A 23341-nucleotide genomic window follows, 5' to 3' on the forward strand; every position below is an offset into this window, starting at 1 on the left:
CTGTCCAGGATTGGTTCTTTGCCACAGAAACATCCACGACCTGTTATGAACGCCCCAATACTCTGTTAACATATTGAGCATCCATCACCATCATGGTTACATACTGATATCAGCCTTGAGGCTTTTCCTGGTTGCCACATGTGCTCGTTAGGGTTAAATCATCGTTTATTTTTTTTCTATCCAAACCTCTTCAATTATCATCTCCTGAAGTTTGGGAAGTAATTTACAAGGAACTGATATTATGAAATTAAATTGGTTTCATTACCCATAAACTCCCATGAATTAGTACAGTTCTCTGACCATCAAGGAGCATCTCCAGGCTGACTGCAAAATTCAACTCTTTTATTCCTCGCTTCTCCCGTCCTCGTGCATCACTTCACCAATCTGGGCTTTATGGCAGAGTGGCCAGACGGAAGCCTCTCCTCAGTGAAAGACACATGAAAGCCCACTTGGAGTTTGCAAAAAAGCACCTAAAGGACTCTCAGACTGTGAGAAACAAGATTCTGTGGTCTGATGAAGCCAAGATTGAACTGTTTGGCTTCCGTCTGGCCACTCTGCCATAAAGCCAAGATAGGTGGAGTGTTGCAGTGATGGTTGTCCTTCTGGAAGTTTCTCCCATCTCCACACAGGATCTCTGGAGCTCAGCCAGAGTGGCCATCGGGTTCTTGGTCACCTCTCTTACCAAGGCCCTTCTCCCCCGATTGCTCAGTTTGGCCGGGCGGCCAGCTCGAGGAAGAGTCCTGGTTGTTCCAAACTTCTTCCATTTAAGAATTATGGAGGCCACTGTGCTCTTGAGAACCTTCAATGCAGCAGAGATTTTTTTGTAGGCTTCCCCAAATCTGTGCCTCGACACAATGCTGTCTCTGAGCTCTGCAGGCAGTTCCTTCGACCTCATGGCTTGGTTTTTGCTCTGATATGCATTGTCAGCTGTGAGACATTATATAGACAGGTGTGTGCCTTTCAAAATCATGTCCAATCAATTGAATTTACCACAGGTGGACTCCAATCAAGGTGTAGAAACATCTCAAAGATGATCAAGAGAAATGAGAGGCACCTGAGCTAAATTTCAAGTGTCATAGCAAAGGGTCTGAATACTTATGTCAATGTGATATTTCAGTTTTTTCTTTTTAATAAATTTGCAAAACTTTCTAAAATCCTGTTTTCTCTTTGTCATTGTGGGGTATTGAGTGTAGATTGATGAGGGAAAAAATGAATTTAAACGATTTCAGCAAAAGGCTGCAACATAACAAAATGTGAAAAAAGTGAAGGGGTCTGAATGGTGTGTGTGTGTGTGTGTGTGTGTGTGTGTGTGTGTGTGTGTGTGTGTGTGTGTGTGTGTGTGTGTGTGTGTGTGTGTGTGTGTGTGTGTGTGTGTGTGTGTGTGTGTGTGTGTGTGTGTGTGTGTGTGTGTGTGTGTGTGTGTGTGTGTGTGTACACACACATTCACGCTGTATTTGGTAATGCCAAGTGCATTCTTTAGAGATGCATTGCATGTTTAGTCTTCCAGGAACAAGGTTCACAGACACCTCCTCATTGTGTGCTGTACAGCTTTCCACAGCACAAGAAATTATTACACAGTTTGAAGGGTGGCCTGCAGAATTGGTGGTGTGCGATGGAGCACCAGATGGTGAGCAAATCTGAGAGAGCCCGCATCACAGACTTACACACACTTAACATAATGTGGGCTAATCTGTATTGAATGATTACATCACCGCCGGTCATGACAGCATGACCACACTTTGGGTTCGATTCTCTGGCCCCAAGTATAAACTATCAGATTGGTGTATTACAAATTTCTGCCCTTATTTGGCATTCAACTTCAGCTGTATAGTATAGTTACTCCCCTCACTCAATGCCACTATCCTCAAGAAATGATGCTACTTGTTGGTTTAACTCCTGTTCGACTCCCGGCTCAATTTGCACATGTTACAAAGGCACCACCAACTAGTACAGCTGCCCAGCAAGACACGTCCATTAAGACAGCTGCACTAGTTAGCGATCCCTTCATTCTTGAATATGGATCTTCCCAACTATTACCACTTTTTTTGTGAATGGGATCCAGTTTTGTTGCACTTCTATCCAGCACATGTGGTTTGAGGTCACACTTGCAGACATTGAGAGGATGTGGACAACACCTCAATTGGCATCTCGGAATTTTGTAAGTGCAGGAAGAAAGCGTGTGCAGATGTGGCTTCATACTAAGAGAATTAATATCATTTTATTTTTACACATAGTTCAATTCATTTCTGTGTTTCATTATCCTCGGTTGTAAACACAGCACCATTATCTACACTTGGTCTTTGAACAGAAGTAAAGTATTTTCTTGTTTGATGTCCCCGTCTGAATATTTAGTGTATGATTCTGGATCACCAGGTCCATATCTTTTGAGAAAAATCGATGTTTGTTGTCCATTTCCTCATAATATTCTTATTATTCATGTAAAAGTGCACTGATATCTCCTAATGTCTTGTCTTGTGTATGATTTAAAGCTATTTCTTAGATCACTGCAAAAAAATAAAGTATACATTGGTAGACTTTGAATCCCAAACCATGAAGCAACCATTCTAAGGAGGTCTAGGCCTAAAAAGAGGCTTATTTAGTCAGTCTTATCATTCTTGCTAATGGTTTTGTTTTTGTGGTCTCTTGCCCTCTGTCTGGCACTCTTCTGCATTTGTTTGTTTTGAGACTGTCACTTAGCAGTTATCGATAAGAGTTTGAGTGCATTGTTTGAATTTTTATCAGTGAGACTGGTTTCTATTTCCACATCCAGCTATCTCTCGCCTAGCGGAATCAAATCAAAGCGTCCAAAGGCCTTGCAAGTGTCAATTTCCAGCCATTATTTTCTCCATGGGCTCTTCAGGGGTTTTCATAATTTTATTCCTACCTGGGGTTCCTTAACTTTTTGTGTGATGGTGGTTCAGGTTTGATCTGGATTTTTGTTTATAAAAGACAGTGTAATGAACGTCGATTAATTATTGTGAACATTTTCTTTATTATTGTTGATAACCAGAACCCATAATCATGTGTTTCTTGTTTTTTTTGCATACGTGCTGAAAATGAAAATGGTGGAACAGTGAATAATTAGGAAATTTCTGGTCAAAAACATAAAACCTGTTGAAATATACAGGTGACTGGCTACACAGCACAGTTATCTTCTTCCTTTTGCATATGGAAAGTAGTGGCTCATGGCCCAAATTAAGGACGGTGATGATTCCCTATCAAGGATAGATACTAGCTTGGTTATAAGTACAAACCTACGTCAAAGTTGAATTACCTACCGGTACCTTAAGTCATTGTACTTGAGCACAACTTTAAAAATGCATTGTGTTGCAGTGGGAGGTCGAGGCCCACTGCAGACGATATCAATATGGAAGAGAGACAACCCCATTATTGCAACACACGATTTCACGAGTTCACATAATGAAACTAAAATGGCATTCGGTAGAGCGCATACCTCCGCCAGGCTCAACAGTTTACGTTTTGCATCCCACTGATAGGCCAGATCTGCATCCGACCTGAACCAAAATCGAATCGGCTGGTTTTTGTCACCAACCCAACTCACCCACCAAGTTTCATCCAAATCCGTCTACAATTAAATTTGTTGCTTTTTAGCAGCCACTATTATCCCACCTTGTGGGGTTGGCCAGGGGAAGCTTGGCCCAAGTCTTTCACGAACCGGCCTGGACATGCCTGACATTCATCTAGTTAGGACTGGAATTTGGCCATGGTGCTGGCGATACTCGCCTACTCTTTTCGAAGAACACCATGGGATCTTTAACGTCCAACAACCCATGCTGGTAGACGGGATTCCCAGTTTAACAATGGAATACTGTTCTCCCCTCTGAGCTGGTGCTCCTGCCTCACACCTAGCTCGGCTTCACGCTGTTGAAACCAAAGCGTTCAGAATCATTGGAATCTTCCGTGATGAAGCTAAGTCCGAGGGCCTCTCACTCACCGCAGGCAGGTAGGTGGTCTTTCTGTCTTGTACCGACTCCTATCCGGCCTTGCTCCCCCACCTCTCTCTGTGCTCTGTCCCCCAAATATTCCTACAGGTCGCACAAGATCTGCCAGCAACCCTCTTCTGGTGAAATTGCCAAAATCTAGGCTCTCTACTCACCTTCACTCTTTCATTCCTCTTTTCTCCCACCTCTGGAACAAACTCCCTCACTCTCTTCAATCCCACTCCTCCCTCCAGGTCTTTAAAACGGCTGTTCACCACCAGCTCTTCTCTTCCCCCATCCAAAACCTTGATCTTTTCTACCCCCATTAATTCACCCCAAATCCACTTTTTTTTTTTAAATACCGACTTTTTTCTTTCCTGGAAGTTCCAGCAGTGTCCATGTGTTTTATACTTGTGCAGTGTCCATGTGTTTTATACTTGTGCAGTGTCCATGTCCAGCAGTGTCCATGTGAAATGTCATGCTGTATATCGATTTTGGCCCTGTGGCGAAGAATCACTTATATAAATTTAAAAATTCCCGGATCCAAATCTTCACCTAAATCGAACCAATTCATTCTTGTCACACTCCCACCCTGCCCAACAACTTTCATCCGAATACTTCTTTAACTTTGAGATATCCGGCTTACAGTGAGAGACAGATTAGCCAGGGGTGAAAACATAACCTCCGTTCACCTTCGGTGGCGGAGGTAATAATGCTTTCTCTAGAAATTCAGAATACTTCGTTAAACGTTTTATGATCATTTTAATTGCACACTTCTAAAATAAATGAATGTTCTTCCTCTAATCTAATAGCTTTATGCTTTGGACATAAAATAAGCAGTGTGTCACTACAAATTGTGGACCGAGTTCTTTAGACAACGAGATGATGACAATAGTGACACTTTTGAAAACACTATTTACAACTCTGTTTTGTTTGGAGAGTTTCATGTGCACCCCTTCCCTTACCCCCTAACCCCCAAATGCATGTTTTCCCTTGCAGTAACCGGACTGCATGACATTGATGAATACATTCAAGCACAGCTGCTGCTTGCTGTAAGACTTGTTTTCTCCTTTCTTTTATCACAATATTTTTTTCCTTCCATGTTGGATCAAAGAATGATGATTCATCTTAAATTGCTCAACATGCTCTAAAATATCATTGTGGCTTAAGGATATCTGCAAGGGCAAACCGCTTATCTACTGCAAATGTCTCTCTCCAGGCCTTGAATATCACCACCCACATTTTAAAGATTGGTGGGACCTTCGTGGCCAAGGTTTGTTTTTATATTGAACGACTATATGATCGGCGAACTTTCTGCAAAGTGCAGCAAAAAGCGAATTATGAGCTTTGCAGATGAGAATTTGATTTCAGAAAGATGCATTAAAATATGTGGCATTATAGTTTTACATCAGATGGGCCCTGAACACGGACTGAGTACGTTGAGGGTAGAAGACCCCTGTAAATGAACGAGAGATATTAAGTTACTTGTTCGTGCATTCAATTGATACAACTACTTAGCATTCCCAAAGGATCACCCAAATTAAAGCCAAACCTGGTAGTGAAACACGCAGGAGGCAAAGGGCAGGAAAACGTTTCTTATCCTACTAGATTAAATAAGGTGTGTGTGTGTGTGTGTGTGTGTGTGTGTGTGTGTGTGTGTGTGTGTGTGTGTGTGTGTGTGTGTGTGTGTGTGTGTGTGTGTGTGTGTGTGTGTGTGTGTGTGTGTGTGTGTGTGTGTGTGTGTGTGTGTGTGTGTGTGTGTGTGTGTGTGTGTGTGTGTGTGTGTTCTCATAGAAGAAAAAAAAAAACAAGTCGAGGCCGATCACCAAATTTTGCATGTGGGATGGTATTACCCAATGTCAGGTCGGTCATGGGCACACGCAGGGGAGGGGGGGATATGACTGGCCAATGCTCCTGAAGGGAGCAGGTGTTTCTTGGAGTTAAAATGGGGCTTATTGAAAAATAAGATGGGGTAAGGGTAGATGAGATGCTATAAATATGACAAAAGTAGCCCAAGTGGTCAACAGACATGAATAGGGATGATGGGACATGCAAACTTCTATACAATGGAAATAAAGCTTAATCCCCTAATGGTGCCAATTACCAGACTCACACAAACAAAGGTGCAGGTGAGGGCTTGAGCAGGCACTAGATGGTGGCAGCTGCAGTACGATGATGGTTATGGTTTGAGGGGCCCAATGTGACGCGCAGCTTGGGGCACGATTGTAAAGAGAAGGAATAATGACATGGTGAAGAGGCTGAAGTGAAGAAGATGGGGGCCAAGCAGAGGAAAGGATGTCTGTCAGGTCCAACCCCAAGCGGCATGTGCAAGTGCGGCTATGGCCCTCATAAATTATGACGCTGCCTTTGTGGGTGGTCGGTTTGTGGATGCCACCATCTTCTGGGCCATCCCACCCTGTGGGGTGGCCCGAATAAAAAAGTCTTCTGACTATCTCCAGGGCACCGCAACTGACCTCACCGCCATGGCTTACAATCCACTGGCCAAGCGTTCATGATGGTTGTCCATTAGAAAGCATGAAGTCCTTCAGAAACCACAAGGTTTTGTACAACAATTACCCTTTCTGCTTTGAAGGTTACACTTTGTTTCAGTGCACATCTTACAAGCCAACTTCTAGAAAAAAAGCTTTATAGGTTGTAAACCTAATCTACACCATCACATGGACATGCTGTTGCGTTAAGATTTCCCTTCACTGGAACTAAGGGGCCTAACCCGAATCATGAAAAACAGCCCCAGACCATTATTCCTCCTCCACCAAACTTTACAGTTGGCACTATGCATTCGGGCAGGTAACGTTCTTCTGGCATCCGCCAAACCCAGATACTTCCGTCGGACTGCCAGACAGTGAAGCGTGATTCATCACTCCAGAGAACGCATTTCCACTGCTCCAGAGTCCAACAATGGCGGCGAGCTTTACACCACTCCAGTCGACGCTAGGCACTGCGCATGGTGATCTTAGGCTTGTGTGCGGATGCCCAGCCATGGAAACGCATTTCATGAAGCTCCCAACGAACAGTTGTGCTGACGTTGCTTCCAGAGGCAGTTTGGAACTCGGTAGTGAGTGTTGCAACCGAGGACAGACGATTTTTACGCGCTTCAGCACTCGGAGGTCGTGTTCTGTGAGCTTGTGTGGCCTACCACTTCGCGGCTGAGCTGTTGTTGCTCCTAGACGTTTCTACTTCACAATAACAGCTCTTACAGTTGACCGGGGCAGCTCTAGCAGGGCAGAAATTTGACGAACTGACTTGTTGGAAAGGTGGCATCCTATGACGGTGCCACGTTGAAAGTCACTGAGCTCTTCAGTACGGCCCATTCTGCTGCCAATGTTTGTCTATGGAGATTGCATGGCTGTGTGCTTGATTATATATACCTGTCAGCAATGGGTGTGGCTGAAACAGCCGAATCCACTAATTAGAAGGGGTGTCCGTATACTTTTGGCCATGTAGTGTATATGATAAGACAAGTTTCCACATTTTTATTTGAAAATCAGTCAGCTGGGATCAAGAGCACAGGTTATTTGCATGCAAGCATAAAAGTCTCCAGCCTGAACTAACTTTCTGTCTGTCACTCAGATCTTCCGTGGGAAGGATGTGACCCTGCTCTATTCTCAGCTCAACATCTTCTTTTCCAAAGTTACCTGTGCCAAGCCCCGAAGTAGTAGGCACTCAAGCATAGGTAAACCATCTGCATGATATTTCTGTGTTCTTTTTATTTTTTGACTTGAACACTATTTTCACATTCTCTGTCTTTTGGGGCAGATCATGTGACACGATCCATTCATCATCTCTTGTTTGATCATCATAATCATTCCCTATAATGAATTAAATGACAATGATGCTGCTTTGCTTCTGGATCGTTCTGCTTGCCAGTTCTATCCGAGTGTTTTGTACCGTATATGATACGAACCCCAGGTTCATATCGCATATACTTTATTGATTTGGTATTATTTTCTACCGTCATTTTATTCATAGGAAAGTACATTGATGTCTCATAATGTCCCTAAGTACAAAGCCATTATAACTTTCAGACATAGGAAAACCAATAACATTCCATTATCACGATGTGCTGCAGTCTCTTTGATAATTTTGTTACTGATTTTGTTCTTTGCTGAGTGCCTTGTACATTCTTATGATAAACACAAGTGTCGCAGTGTTTTTGTGTGGTGCAGTAGTAAGCGATGCTCCACACTTAGCCGATTGTTCAATTGGAAATTAAATGTCAGTTGGGGAATATAAACAGTTAGAGCAGTTTCGATTTTCCATATTTTGAGAACTCTCATTCTGCACAACAACAGCAGTTAATTCAACTGAATTTTTTTTAACAATGATTTTAAGCAATTTTGTTGCTCTCCAACTGAAGGGAACCTTTATCCTACCGTCCTACTGACAGCTTCTCATTGGTAAGAAAATTTTTGCATTTACCGATCAGCATCATGTCCACAGATCAGCATTTCTTTCTTGAACTAGCAAAGAACCCGGCCTTACGGATGAATGAATTCCCCAACTTCTACAGACTGTGGCAAAAAGATGGGACATATTTGAATTTTTTTTTTTTTTTTTTGTATACAAGATTGAGGCTCGTGTAAGAGCTAACATTAATCACAAAAAGACAAACTGACACATAAATCGTAAGATAAAGGGAGCGGGAGACAACATGGGGAGAGAGAGGGAAGCACACAAATACAACATTTGAGGGCAGGGACATGGGGAGATCTGTGGGAGGGAGAGGGCTTCGGGGGAGGAGGCACGGGAAGGGGGGTGGGTGTGGGAGAGGCATAAAACACATGGACATTGCTTGGACTTCCAGGAAAGAAGTCGGAATTTCACAAAATTGGATCTGGGGTGAATTAATGGGGGTAGAAAAGATCAAGGTTTTGGATGGGGGAAGACAAGAGATGGTGGTGAACAGCTGTTTTAAAGACCTGGAGGGAGGAGTGGGTTGAATAGAGTGAGGGAGTTTGTTCCAGAGGCGGGAGAAAAGAGGAATGAAAGAGTGAAGGTGAATAGAGAGTCTTGATTTTGGCGGTTTAACCATAAGAGGGTTGCAGGCAGATCTTGTGCGACCTGTAGGAATATTTGGGGGGCAAAACACAGACAGAGCTGGGGGAGCAAGGCCGGAGAGGAGTCGGTAGAAGACAGACCGCCTGCGGTGAGTGAGTGAAAGACCCTCAGTTAGCTTCATCGTGGGAGATTCCAATGATTCTGAATGCATTCTGAATGAAATAGAAATATCTTTTAATTATAGAGGTTATTTTTTCAACTGTATTAACATTTGTAAAGTACAGACATTGGAATATCTTCTGAATAAAACAAGTTTTGAAAATGATGTCAGTTAAATTTCCCCCTTGCCAGGTAACACATTCCGCTATTCTGCTACCCATACCCCTCATAATCTTCACAAGAAAGTCTAACGGAATCGCCTGAATTTCACTCGCAAAGGTTTCTTTCAGTTCATTGAGCGTGTGGCCTGTTCCTATACAGTCTTTTAAATATCCCCACAATAAATAATCAGGAGGGCTGAGATCAGGAGATCTGGGAGGCCAATTCACATCTCCAAATCTGGAGATCAGCTTTCCAGGAAAATTATCTCGCAACAGTTCCATGCATAGCCATGCTGTTGTTGTTTCATGGAAGCTTGCCACACATCTGTTTATTACTTTTATTGATGGTGCATCACGAACCTGGAAATGTCTTCTGAATTCTCGTGGAATGCCGAAATCTGCCAAAATTGTGGAATATCTATGGAAGAAATACTGCTCAACCACAAATGCTAGTTGATCACGTGTTCAAATTGCCATCCCCAAGGACTATTTGTTTATTTCTATAATCTCCAGTTCATCTGATACAACCTGAAAAGAAAAATTACCTTCCATTATCATCTCAAATTATTCCACCCTGAAATCTATCCCATCTTTTTGCCACACCATGTATGACGTCTATATGCGTGCGCAATTTGTAGATGGTCGCACATGAGTGTGGTTATATGGCCATTGGGGCTCTTGCAGTTATATGGCCATTGGAGTTGTCATGGAAACCACTGATATGCCAAAAAGGCTAAATCGATCGTTCTGAATTTTTGTGAACCAAAATTCTAAGGGGGTATAAAGATTGTGAAGAGATCCAATGGGTCAAAAAATGTTGCTTAAGGGGTCTAAAAGGTGTAAGGGCACTAAAGGTCTTAATGCTTAAAAGGTATGTTCCAATAGTCCGTAATTAATAAACATAATTAATATACGTATTGAAGGTCCAATAATAAGTAATTAATAGACATACTCACAGGTCGTCCTAGGCTTCACCTCGACGAGGGTTCATTGTCCCCCCATGTTCTTCGGTTTTATATTGTTGCGGATATGGGACTTGGCCTCAATATCCGCTTGTAAATACTCCCCTATTTCCCCAATACTCCCCAACTATCCCCAATCCCCCATTCCCTAGTCCCATTGCCTGTAAATAACACTCTGTAGAACCGACCTTCCCCTTTTTCCCCATTAAATGTCGTGCCCAGGTTCACCGCATCTCACGTAGACAACTATAGGACATCTTGCTAGTTATTCTTAGTCTATGTCAGTTAAGGACTCGTTTCCATTAATTCTGACTCTTCGTTGCACCAGAATGTGATCGTATGGCACCAGTAGTGAGTTTAGGACCTCCCCTTACCTCCTCCCATCTTCCCCATGAAACAACAACTACAACAACAACTACAACAACAGAGGGGCGCGGCGCGGCGTGCGGGGAGTGTGCGTCCTCACACCGGCGTGGTTAGCCGCCATTGCCCATGCGCTCCACGGGGTTACCACGAAGGGGCTGGCTGTCAGCTCCTCGTCAGGGGCGGAGCCAGTAACCCCCCCCCCCCCCGCACCCAATAAGAAGGGCGGACCGATTCCATCTGGGGCGGAGCTAACTAGCCGAGGGCGTGTCACTCCCCGCCGGATATACGCAGCCACTTGCCGGACGTGACGTCAGATGCGCCCCCAGCTTGAGCAGACAAGTCACCATCTCCGAGCGCTGAGTGAGACCTCCCGCATCTTGGACTGGACCGGGTCGATTTTGCCCCTGAGCCAAGGTGCACCTTGAGCCATCGAAGACCTGCCCCTCCTTGCCATCAATCCCCGTGTGAGTCAGTTTTTGTCCCGTTTATCTGTCGTCTGTCGGGGCTAGATAAGACTGTGTCTAAGTGCCTGTCTTCCTATGCTGTCCCTCTTGTCGTTGTAATCTGACCTTCCGCCCTAATATAACCTCCTCCGGAGGTCTTGAGAACTGAACCCTTGGTGTCGTGTCATTTTAATCCAGCCGTTGTGTCTTTTCCATCATTGATTTAGCATAGCGCGACTTAGTCAACGTTCGAGCATAATCGGGTAAACGTGCAGGCGCGGTCATACCAAACCGCTCGGTGAACCAACATCCACAACCGCGTCTGTAACAATTGGTGTCGAGGAGTGGAATTCGGACCTGGGACTAAATTTATTAGGCCCAAATTTTGGAACACCAATTGTACCACTAGGGTAACAATTGGTGTTGGGGAGGTAGAATTCGATCCGGAGCGCGTTTCCCGCGCTCGAAATTATAACGGCGAAATTTGATTTGTTTTACGGAAATAAAAACCCGAATTTTGAAAGTCGCGCTATGGCGGATCAAGACAGCTGGGGTCCGGTAGGGGAGAGTGAGGCAGGGTCGGTCCAGGACCAAATTGAGGGACATGAGGCACAGGAGGAGAGCGAAGCAGTGAGGGCGGCAGGGTCGCAAAATAGCGTTGTCGCGCACGAGGTGGCCACGGCGTCCACGCCCGCGACCGTAGTGGCGCCGCTGGTAAATTTGGACCTTTTTTTCATACAAATGAAGGCCCTTATGGCCCAGAATAGCGAGAAATTGAGGGAGGACATGGGGGCCAATAGCCAACGGTTAGAACAAAGGATGGGGGCCCAGATCGGAGGGTTAGGGAGTAGAATAGAGGGATTAGACAATAGATTAGGGGAAATACAGGAGGGGTTAATGGGGGTAGAAAACAGAATGGCCATTCAGGAGAATCAAATGGAAGGGATGAAAAAGGGGTTAGAGGGGTTAGAAAACAGTATGGAAGGCAAATTGAGGGACATGAGGGACCAAGCGGAAAGGGAAGTTAAACAAATGGGGCAGCAGATAGAGGGGGTCAGAATGGGGGTAGAAACCAAACTGGATGCTCACAGGGAGGAAATGGAGCAGATGAGGGTGGCATCTGGGCAGGAGATGCAAGTGATGGGAGAGGAGATCAGAAGAGGAGTGAGTGAGGAGGTCGGAGGAGTGCGCGAGGAGGTGAGGCACTGTAAGGAGCACATGGAGAAGGAGGTGAGAAAGGGGACTGTAAAGTTACAAGGGGGCATAGAGGACCTGACGCAGGAGGTAGAACAACTGACAGTGGGACAAAAGGAGTTGGGGGACCAGGTAAAGAAGAACACAGCGGTATTAGGAGGTTTAAAAGCGACACAAAACGACATAAAAAACGACTTAATAGCGACAAAGAGGGAATGTCAGATGGTACGTGAGGGATTGACAACGAGGTTGGACGAGGTGATAGAGGTAATGGAGACGAAGGACCGGCAGGTGAGGACGCACATGGAAACGGTCAAGGTAGCCTTGGAGGACGAGCTTGAGGAGACGTACCGGGGAATAAAAGAGGTGAAGCAGAAATTAGAAGAAGTGGAAGAAGGGATGAGCGAAATTAAGAAGCGACGGAGAGGGGATAAGAAAGAGATAAAAGAGGAGATAAAAGAATTGGTCCAAAGTCTGTGTTTGGATCGTGATGATGTGCTCATTAACCGGATGAGGGATTCGCAGGTGATGGAGGAGAAGCGAAGAGGAAGAGGACCCGGTGTAAGTGGTGACCAATATGGTCGTGCGTATGATGCGCCAGGGGATTTAAGAAGCTTGGGGGTCGAGATGGACCCGGGTGTTCGTGAGAGGCCGTTGGTGAAGGGTGTGACGGGAGAGTGTGCGCAGGAGTGTGCGCGAGAAAGGTGTGTGACGGACAGGTGCATGGGGAAAGAGTGCGCTGTCAAAGGCAAGGAAGAATGCACACCTGTGGTGAGTGTTACAGAGGGTGTAACGGGAGAGTGTGCGCGAGAAAGGTGTGTGACGGACAGGTGCATGAGGAAAGAGTGCGCTGTCAAGAGTAAGGGTGAGTGCGCTGTCAAGAATGGAGGTGAGAGTAGTGAGAGTGACAAGGAGAGTGAGTTGGTTGTGACAGGTGAGCGAGGATGTACACCTGGGATGGAAGGATGCACACCTGGAATGGTAGAGCGTGAGTGGGAATGCACGCTGGAGTTGGTGGTGAGGCACGTGGTTGGGTGTGTGAATGAGAGCACACCTGTGATTGTCACAGAGGAGGTGACCGAGGAGGGGGCGCGAAGAGGTGTGTTGGTGAGGTGTGCTACCAACGAATGTGTGCCAAAGTGTTCGGTGGTCAGGTGTGTGACTAAGGCTGTGAGTGGAATGGGTGTACCTGGGTGTGTAAGGAACGGTACAAGGAGCATGGAAACGGCTGGATGTGTGAGCAAGGAACGGGCTGCGGGGTGTAAGCATCCAGGTGAAGCATCGACGTTAAACGGGTTAGAGGTTAGAGCGACTTTTAGCCGAATCGGGCCCTCGGTGCGTGCTGGGCCTCGCTTTGAACGGCCGCGTCCGTGCTCCACTAGGCGGAGCGGGCGGCTGGACAGGAAGGGTCGTCATGGCGACCACTTTTTGTTGAGGCATTCCGGCAGGTCGAGATCGAGCCATGGGATGGCTCCACGCCGAGGTGGTGCGTGGGATCTCGGCCCGGGTAAGCCCCCGTCCCTGCACCGAGTGCCGGACGCGTCCAGCCACTGGCACAGAACAACCCGCATTCATGGCTTGGCTTTACGAAGCCGGGCTTTGGACAGGAATTGGCGCACCGAGAGGCATTAGTGAGTAGACTGGGTGATGAGGTTAGTGTTTTGGACCCAAAATTAGAGAAAAACAAAATTTGATGATTGGCAAGGGATTGGCAGTAGTGATTGGCAGATGATGGGCAGTGATTGGCAAATTTTTAATTTGTTGAAATTTGATGTGCAAAATTAGTAGTGAGCGATGGGTCCGGTGGGTAAGGGTGGCATCCCTGCCACCCTTCCCATTTGGGGGCAAAGGAGCAATAGCTTATGGGGTGTATGGCAGTGAAAACTAGCCCGGGTGGGTTAGGTTATATTGATAGGGATCTAGCGAAGATGACATTAGGTGACGATAAGGTTTAGTTAGTGACTGATACCTGTAGTGGGGACGCAGGTAGATTAGTGTGGATTATAATGACGTGGGAGCGCAATAGTTTAAAGGGACGACTGGGAAGCGCAAGTTTCAGAGGGGAGTAGTTAGATGAGATGATGCTGTGTGAGGATGGAACAGGTGTGATTGAACAGGTGTGATTGCACAGGTGTGCAACTGGACAGGTGTGTGGAGCAGTGTATGAGTAGTGAGTGTTGTGGATCAGCGCGAATGCGCTTGGGGAGAGAAGGGTGCAGGTGGCACCAGGTGTGAGAGCACAGGTGTGCAGGTACAGGTGTGTGGAGAGAGTTGGAGTAAGTGGTACGGAGTGGTGTGCATGGTGCGAAGGTGTGGATGGGGGAAGAGTGGACCCCTTTCACGAGTACCCGGGGCGGGTAGTGTAAGTGTTAGGTAGAGGGTACAGGTAAATTGTGGTTGGATATTGGCATCTGTGGTGCGGTTGCAGAATGGTATTGTGGATGGGTGCATTAGTGTTGTGGAAATGGCTGGGCGTGTAGCCTGTTAGTGTGTGTAGTTGGTTGGGCACTCCACCACTGTGAGGATGTTGGCCAGGTGAGGCCGCAGGTGGGCTCTGGGAGCCGGTAGTTGTGAGTGGGTGCCTGAGGATCCCGGGTGTGGATCGGGTAGCCCAGTGCCAGAGAGGGCACCGAGTGGGGAGAGCGCCAGAGGGCCTTCCCCAGGTAGTTAGGTTAGGGTAAGGAGCAGGTAAGCTCGGAGGCAACTGCAGTGGTGGAGGTGTGCAGGTGGGTAGACCCGCTGGGAGAGGTACACGCCACAGCCCAGAAATTGTGCGAGGGCACCGGGAGATGAATCGGGGGAGTGAGACCCCAAATTGAAAAGCACCACAGTTTGATCAATGGGAATTGGTTATTAGAACCCATAGTGTAAGTGGGCCAATGGTTTGGCAGGAGAAAGACCCCGGGTAGTGTAAAGTTGTTAAAGTCATTTAGGAAATAGTTAGGATTGATGAACCTGTCGCACCATACGCAGCCACTTACCTGTGGTGATGATGATGACTCCACACCTGTGTTTTCTTTGTTTGTGTTGCAGAAATGAGAATTGCTGTGAGGATTTGTGAGACGCATCACGACGTGGATGAGACATTGGGGTGATTCCATCTCTCCCTCCCTAGGAGGGACTGATGATGAATTGGTGATAGCAAATTATGATGTTGAGTTGGAGATGGCAAATTTTGATGAGAGTTGAAAATGGCAAATTTGATTGGTTAGGAGGGAGAGAAGACGAATTTGGTTTATGGGAGGAACGGGGAAGACAGTAGGGATGTTTGTTGATTTGTAAAGTAGATGTTTATGGGTAGTGTTGTGTTTTGTGGATACAGTAAGGGGTAAGGGAGGGGCCATGTAGGTTACCTGGTGGGGGGGGGGGGGGGGCGTACGATAGGAACGTACCTGTCTCACCTGGTTCCCATGTGCCCCCAGTGTGCATTACCTTACATTGCGTGCACTTTTGCGCCCTTACCACCTTACTCACTTGTCTGCTTCTTTTGTCTCCCACCTCCGAGGATCTGGTTTTGGGGCAGAGAGAGAGGAGAGAGAGGTGCTGGCTACGCAGTTGTGGGCCTGCACTTTCGCTGCTTGCTGCCTGGATCGATACACCATATGGACCGCAATTTTGGTGGCCACCCACAATGGACCGCAGTTCTTTTGCGGCCAAGCACCACCCGTGGATGGACCTATGGGTCAACGTGGCACCTATGCCATACAGGTGAACCACTTTTAGTTGACACCACTGAAGGCCACAATACAGAAATGGACGCGGTTGGCGCCTTTCTTTATTTTTGAAAGAAGCCAGAAGGCCAAGTGCACCACACGAAGAGCAAGAGACACCTGCAGGGTTAGGGGTTGTTGAATTTATTTTTATTCATTGAACAATGGTGACTGCACCGGATGGTGCTGACTGTGTGATGGGGTGGTGCTTTTGGTGCTTGGAAGGGGGTGCTCTGCACGTTATTAAAGGCCGTAAGGCCACAGAGCACTCGTGGGTTGGTGTATCGATGCTGGCATGCGTGCTCTCTCTATGCATAACATCTGCATGTGTTCCTCCAAAAACAGGTCCTGGATCGTAGTGTAAATATCAGCGTAGTCTTGTAAATAATGCTCCCTACCGGCTGTATGTTTAGTTTGCGAATTCTTTCCGCAATTCGGTTATCCTGTGGGTGTGTTTCTGTGAGGAGAAGGGTGCAACGTCGCAGGGGGACATATTTACTCATTTGTGAACATCTGTAAAACTGTCGCACTCAGGGTAGAGTTAATAGTAGAGGGAACTACATCTGAGTGCCACACTAAAATAGGTAAAAATTTATCGGGTCGGGACGCCCCGAGGGTAGAGAAGGGTGCAATGTTGCGGATATGGGACTTGGCCTCAATATCCGCTTGTAAATACTCCCCTATTTCCCCAATACTCCCCAACTATCCCCAATCCCCCATTCCCTAGTCCCATTGCCTGTAAATAACACTCTGTAGAACCGACCTTCCCCTTTTTCCCCCATTAAATGTCGTGCCCAGGTTCACCGCATCTCACGTAGACAACTATAGGACATCTTGCTAGTTATTCTTAGTCTATGTCAGTTAAGGACTCGTTTCCATTAATTCTGACTCTTCGTTGCACCAGAATGTGATCGTATGGCACCAGTAGTGAGTTTAGGACCTCCCCTTACCTCCTCCCATCTTCCCCATGAAACAACAACTACAACAACAACTACAACAACAACTACAACAACAACTACAACAACAGAGGGGCGCGGCGCGGCGTGCGGGGAGTGTGCGTCCTCACACCGGCGTGGTTAGCCGCCATTGCCCATGTGCTCCACGGGGTTACCACGAAGGGGCTGGCTGTCAGCTCCTCGTCAGGGGCGGAGCCAGTAACCCCCCCCCCCCGCACCCAATAAGAAGGGCGGACCGATTCCATCTGGGGCGGAGCTAACTAGCCGAGGGCGTGTCACTCCCCGCCGGATATACGCAGCCACTTGCCGGACGTGACGTCAGATGCGCCCCCAGCTTGAGCAGACAAGTCACCATCTCCGAGCGCTGAGTGAGACCTCCCGCATCTTGGACTGGACCGGGTCGATTTTGCCCCTGAGCCAAGGTGCACCTTGAGCCATCGAAGACCTGCCCCTCCTTGCCATCAATCCCCGTGTGAGTCAGTTTTTGTCCCGTTTATCTGTCGTCTGTCGGGGCTAGATAAGACTGTGTCTAAGTGCCTGTCTTCCTATGCTGTCCCTCTTGTCGTTGTAATCTGACCTTCCGCCCTAATATAACCTCCTCCGGAGGTCTTGAGAACTGAACCCTTGGTGTCGTGTCATTTTAATCCAGCCGTTGTGTCTTTTCCATCATTGATTTAGCATAGCGCGACTTAGTCAACGTTCGAGCATAATCGGGTAAACGTGCAGGCGCGGTCATACCAAACCGCTCGGTGAACCAACATCCACAACCGCGTCTGTAACAATATACAGTATACACACTAACGGAAAAAAAGTTCCGATGCATCATATACACCTCTGTGAAATGAGAAATGAAAACAAACATCATGTTGTTTGGTCATATCAATATTTAGTGTTTGATAAACATGAAATCAACATGAGAATGTGTCAACACATGTGTGCAAGACATGTCTTCAGAGGCTCGAAGAGGGGTGCGGTCAAAAATGAGTTAACAGCTCAGTATCTGGTGTGACCACCATTTGCATCCACACTTGGAAATGTCACCTCATTGATGACGCAAGATGGTTGAAGAGGGTTTGAGGAATGTCATTCCAGATATGTACCAAGGCATGCCACAGTTGGACCAACATCGCCAGCTAGTTTTGAAGATTGTGCAATCTTCTTTACATTTAATTGCACATATGTTCTATGGGAGAAAGATTAGACGAAACAGCTAGCCATGGAAGTGTGGAAATGTTCCATCGTGTGATGAAGCCTTGAATATCCCTTGGAGCACAGGCACAACAATCATTAAGAAGTGGAAGGTGTATGGTACCACCAGGACACTGCCTAGATCAGGCCGTCCTTCCAAACTGGATGACCAAGCAAGGAGGAGACTGATCATAGAGGCCAATAGCAACCTTGAGAGAGCTACAGACCTTTATGGGAAAGACTGGTAACTGTGTGGATGTGACAACAATATCCCTAGCACTCCACAAGTATAGCCTGAACGGTAGGGTGGCAGGAAGGAATCCATTACTCAAGAAAACCCACCTTGATTCCCGTTTGAGGTATGCAAAAAAAACCCTGGAGACTCTGAAGCCATGTGGCAAAACGTTTTGTGGCCTGATGAAACAAAGAAGGAACATTTTGGTCTAAATGCAAAATGTTACGTTTGGCGCAATCCCAACACAGCACATCACCCAATGAACACCATCCATACTGTGAAGCATGGTGGTGGCAGCATCATGTTATGGGGATGTTTCTCATCAGCAGGGACCGGGGCACTTGTCGGGATAGAACGGAAAATGGATGGAGCACAATACAGAAAAAGCCTAGAGGAAAACCTGCTACCCTCTACAAGAAAGCTGAAATTGTGATGAAGTTCAACTTTCAGAACGACAACGACCCGAAGCGCACAACCAAAGCTACACTGGAATGGCTAAGGAACAAAAAGATAAATGTCCTTGAGTGTCCCAGTCAGAGCCCCAACATAAATCCAATCGAGAATTTGGGGCATGACTTGAAGATTGCTGCCCAACAACACTCCCCAAACAACTTGACTGAGCTTGAACAGTTTTGTACAGAAGAATGGGCAAATATCACCCAATCAAGGTGTGCAAATTTGGTAAAGACCTTTCCCAAAAGACTCACAGCTGTAATTGCTGTCAAAGATGCTTCCACCACCAAGTATTAACTCGGGGGCATGAACCCAGGAATATACAACCAAGATATTCTAGTTTTGTATTTTTAATCAATTTTCTGAAATTTGTAGAATTTGTTTTTTACTTGGAAGTTGTGGGTTACGATGTGTAAATAAAGGTGGGAAAAGTTTGATTTAATGCAATTTAATTTTCAGGCTATAAGGCAACAAAAGTTGAAAAATTTGAAAGGGGTGTAGACTTTCTATTGGCACTGTAAATACACGAACAAACTCTGCTCTAATTACATATACTGTCGTACTTCTAGTATGATGACAGCTCGTCAGCATGACTCGGCTCCTTTCCGTATGAGGCTGGTATTGATCCTGGGTACACGTACTTTAAATTACCTTTAGCAATGGTGTAATGGTTAGCGTGTCCGCTGTGAGCCTGGGATGTTGGTTGTTCAAACCCCGGCCGAGTCATACCAAATGGTATGTGATGATTTCTTGCCCGACACTGGGCATTTGAAAGGACAGGGCATGGATAAACAATGCTGGGCAGGCAATGGAAAACCACCCAGCATAACTCTTGCCAAGAAACTGCTACGGCAACACCAATGCTCTGGAAAGAATATGGTACTATTTTACGGATAGTAAATGCTGCTGAATATCTGTGACTTCCCCTCCACCACCTTACCCCCTCCACCTGCTGATAAGTGGAGTGCTAAGCCGAAATAGCCAGAAGTAAAACCTGGTGTGGAGTTATTGTACACCGCACCTTTCCTATGCCATCTCCAGGCACTGCATTACGTCATTGCCGGGCACCGAAGGGGGCTCGGCAATGACGCACGCTGAAAGGGAGTACTCGGTTTTCATTCTGGTTGTTTTCTTGTTTTCTTGTTTGTTTGTCTGGGCGATATCTCTGCCATCATTTGAGCTAGGAAGCTGCCATTTCGGCACAATAGTGAGCAAGGCCTTTGTCAAAAACGGTATTTTTGATTTATTGATTAATCAATTAATTGATTAGTTATTTAATTATTAGTGATTAATTAAGTACTTATACATTTCTTTCTCTTCTGGCCATTATCTCAGGCACCTTTTGAGTTCGGAAGCTGATATGTGGACATGCCAATGACCAAGTGATTTGGCTATAAAGGCTATTTTTGATTTATTGATTAATCGATTAATTATTTAATTGTTTGATTAATGACTAAATTTTTTTTTTTTTTTAAGTTACAGATTCTGATGAAATAAATGGTGGTGGTTTATGTATTCTATTAGCGAATTGATTAATAATTTCATTTTTTTATGACATTTATTTATTTTCATTATTAATCATTTATTTATTTTATTTCTCATCTGGGCAATATCACAGGCACCTTTTGAGCTTGGAAGCTGATATTTGGACATGACAGTGACCAAGTGATGTGGCTACAAAGGATATTTTTTGATTTATTGATTAATCATTTAATGGATTAATTATTTATTGATTAATCAATTAATTATTTAATTTTTTTATTAATGACTTATTTAATTAAGTTTCTAAAAGATACATCTTTGGATGACGCACTAGTGGTTTAGTTATGCTATTAGCCAATTGATTACGAAAATATTTTATGATAATCTTTTATTGATTTTAATTATGCAATTAATTAATCAATCAATTATTGTGCACCTCTCCCTCCCAAATGCAGTCTCTATGAGCTGCACTGCGGTATTTCTGGGTGCCGGAGGCGCCCCGGCAATGCCGAGCTGTAGGATATTTAATTATTTGGCATGGGGGCGGTGTACTTTGAATGTATCTGTACTTGTTGAATTTTCATTTTGGCTGAAACTGTGTGAATTCTAAGGTAGGATGGAAGATGGTGTCATTGATGGCATCACTTTTTATAGTTATGGTTTCTGCATCAAATTTTCATGTTTGTTTTACAGAAGCATTTGCAGTTTGTCAAGGATACCGTCCTCCAGAGGGCTACGTGCCGAATATGTCTAATCCTCTACTTGATCACAAATATGGTACTGCAAGGCCCCATGCCTAAGATAACTGCTCATTCATTCAAGGAGATGATATTTTGGGTAAATGGCAAAACAACCACAACCATATTGTAATGTGGGATGAAATGTACAATTGAGGTGCAAACAACTACACTAACATTAGCATCGGTGTTATTTCCCAATTGGCTGTGATCCTCGCCGCTTGTACTGTCCCCGACAGATGCTGAATTCAATCAACTTGCTGGTCCCAACCGTATAATCGTCCCCTTTCTGGCCTGTGGAGACCTGAGTGGTTTTGACGCAGATCGTAGTTACCCTCTACAGGTGTGGAACTTTCTTGTTATCCATGAGTGTGTGCACCACCAACTACCCAGGGAATTAGTGTCGACGTTCTGGATATCTACCCATGTGTGCTACGTCACCATCTACATCTTGTTTTGTGAATTGACACATATTGCATACGGAGATTTGGACTTGTGCTTGCTATGGTCACGGATCAATCCATGGCATAAAGGGGTAAACGTCTCAAGATTTGCAAAGACAAGGAGAGAGGGAGGGGAAAGATGGACTACATATACATCTTTTTGGGGAGGTGGGGTGGCTTTCACAGGCCCCTCCGTTTTGGGGGAAGGGAAAGAGGAAAAATTTTCCCATGCAAATAGTGCTTTAACCTCAGTGTTGCCCAGGTAAAAAAGGAAATTGTAATACCCCTTACCACCATCACCAGGTGGTGCTACATTGTACACATTTACATAGAGAATTTACTCCCCCACACACCCGAATGAGGCCGCGGCCACATAGCCTATGTTACCCCCCAGACAAAGATGTATTTGTATTTGTACCCCGAGTAAAGTACAATAGCGTTTATAGCTTGAGTACCGGGCGTTGCTCAAACGAAAAAGAAACATGAACATATTTGAAATGAAGGCAAATATAATGGAAAAGCAAATACATCCAAATCAGAATCCATCACAAATGTCAAATTATCATTTTACCTTTTCGTTGACTATCTGCTGCTGAATGTGCCGTTGATCACGTTTCTGATTTAAGTATGATGACGTTCAGGAAGAAGAAGAAGCCCTACCACCAACTTCAACCGCTTCTGGAATTGTTTTATTATTTGTGCTCAAATGTCTGGTGATTGTTATGTATTTATTTATGCGAATGTGTACTTGTATATAACTGTCATTAATCAAAAAGGCTTAGGCATTATAGAGCGATTTTTTTCAAATCTTTTTTTTTTTTTTTTTGCCGAAAACACTCCCAGGCACTCACTGATGAGCCTCTGAAAGTTTGACAAAGATCTGTTCAGCCATCTCTGAGAAAAATGGCGACACACACAGACAGACCAACAGCTCTCTTATATAGTAGATTGTCCTTGATAACACTTTGTGATTAACAGATGATTATTCACAATGTAACAAAGCCTGCCAGTGACTTGGTAAACAAAGTCTGCCAGTGACTTGGTAAACAAAGCCTGACAGTGACTTGGAAAACAAAGCCTGCCAGTGACTTGGGGAAAAAAGCCTGCCAGTGACTTGGTAAACAAAGCCTGCCAGTGACTTGGTAAACAAAGCCTGCCAGTGACTTGGTAAACAAAGTCTGCCAGTGACTTGGTAAACAAAGCCTGACAGTGACTTGGAAAACAAAGCCTGCCATTGACTTGGGGAAAAAAGCCTGCCAGTGACTTGGTAAACAAAGCCTGCCAGTGACTTGGTAAACAAAGCCTGCCAGTGACTTGGTAAACAAAGCCTGCCAGTGACTTGGTAAAGAAAGCCTGCCAGTGACTTGGTAAACAAAGCCTGCCAGTGACTTGGTAAACAAAGCCTGCCATTGACTTGGTAAACAAAGCTTGCCAGTGACTTGGTAAACAAAGCCTGCCAGTGACTTGGTAAACAAAGCCTACCAGTGACTTGGTAAACAAAGCCTGCCAGTGACTTGGAAAACAAAGCCTGCCAGTGACTTGGTAAACAAAGCCTGCCAGTGACTTGGTAAACAAAGCCTGCCAGTGACTCGGGAATCGAAGCCTGCGAGTGACTCGGGTATCGAAGCCTGCGAGTGACTCGGGAATCGAAGCCTGCGAGTGACTCGGGAATCGAAGCCTGCGAGTGACTCGGGAATCAAAGCCTACGAGTGACTCGGGAATCCAAGCCTGCGAGTGACTCGGGAAACAAAGCCTGAAAGTGACTTGGGAATCAAAGCCTGCGAGTGACTTGGGAATCAAAGCCTGAAAGTGACTTGGGAATCAAAGCCTGCGAGTGACTCGGGAATTGAAGCCTGCGAGTGACTCGGGAATCAAAGCCTGCGAGTGACTTG

The 23341-nt window shown here is 45.6% G+C and overlaps 1 protein-coding gene across 1 annotated transcript in view; it reads left to right on the forward strand.

Moving 5' to 3' along the window:
• Nucleotides 1-23341, forward strand: part of FTSJ1 (FtsJ RNA 2'-O-methyltransferase 1) — a 35279-nt gene that overhangs the window by 10289 nt on the left and 1649 nt on the right. Inside the window, exons 4-9 of the mRNA XM_068110219.2 lie at nt 1549-1627; nt 4941-4993; nt 5161-5214; nt 7533-7635; nt 20963-21046; nt 21246-21349. Of these exons, the coding sequence (XP_067966320.1) occupies nt 1549-1627; nt 4941-4993; nt 5161-5214; nt 7533-7635; nt 20963-21046; nt 21246-21349 (477 nt within the window). The remainder of the gene's footprint in view (nt 1-1548; nt 1628-4940; nt 4994-5160; nt 5215-7532; nt 7636-20962; nt 21047-21245; nt 21350-23341) is intronic.

The sequence above is a fragment of the Myxine glutinosa genome, chromosome 3 (assembly GCF_964187855.1).
Source record: "Myxine glutinosa chromosome 3, kmMyxGlut1.1, whole genome shotgun sequence".
Taxonomy (NCBI): domain Eukaryota; kingdom Metazoa; phylum Chordata; class Myxini; order Myxiniformes; family Myxinidae; genus Myxine; species Myxine glutinosa.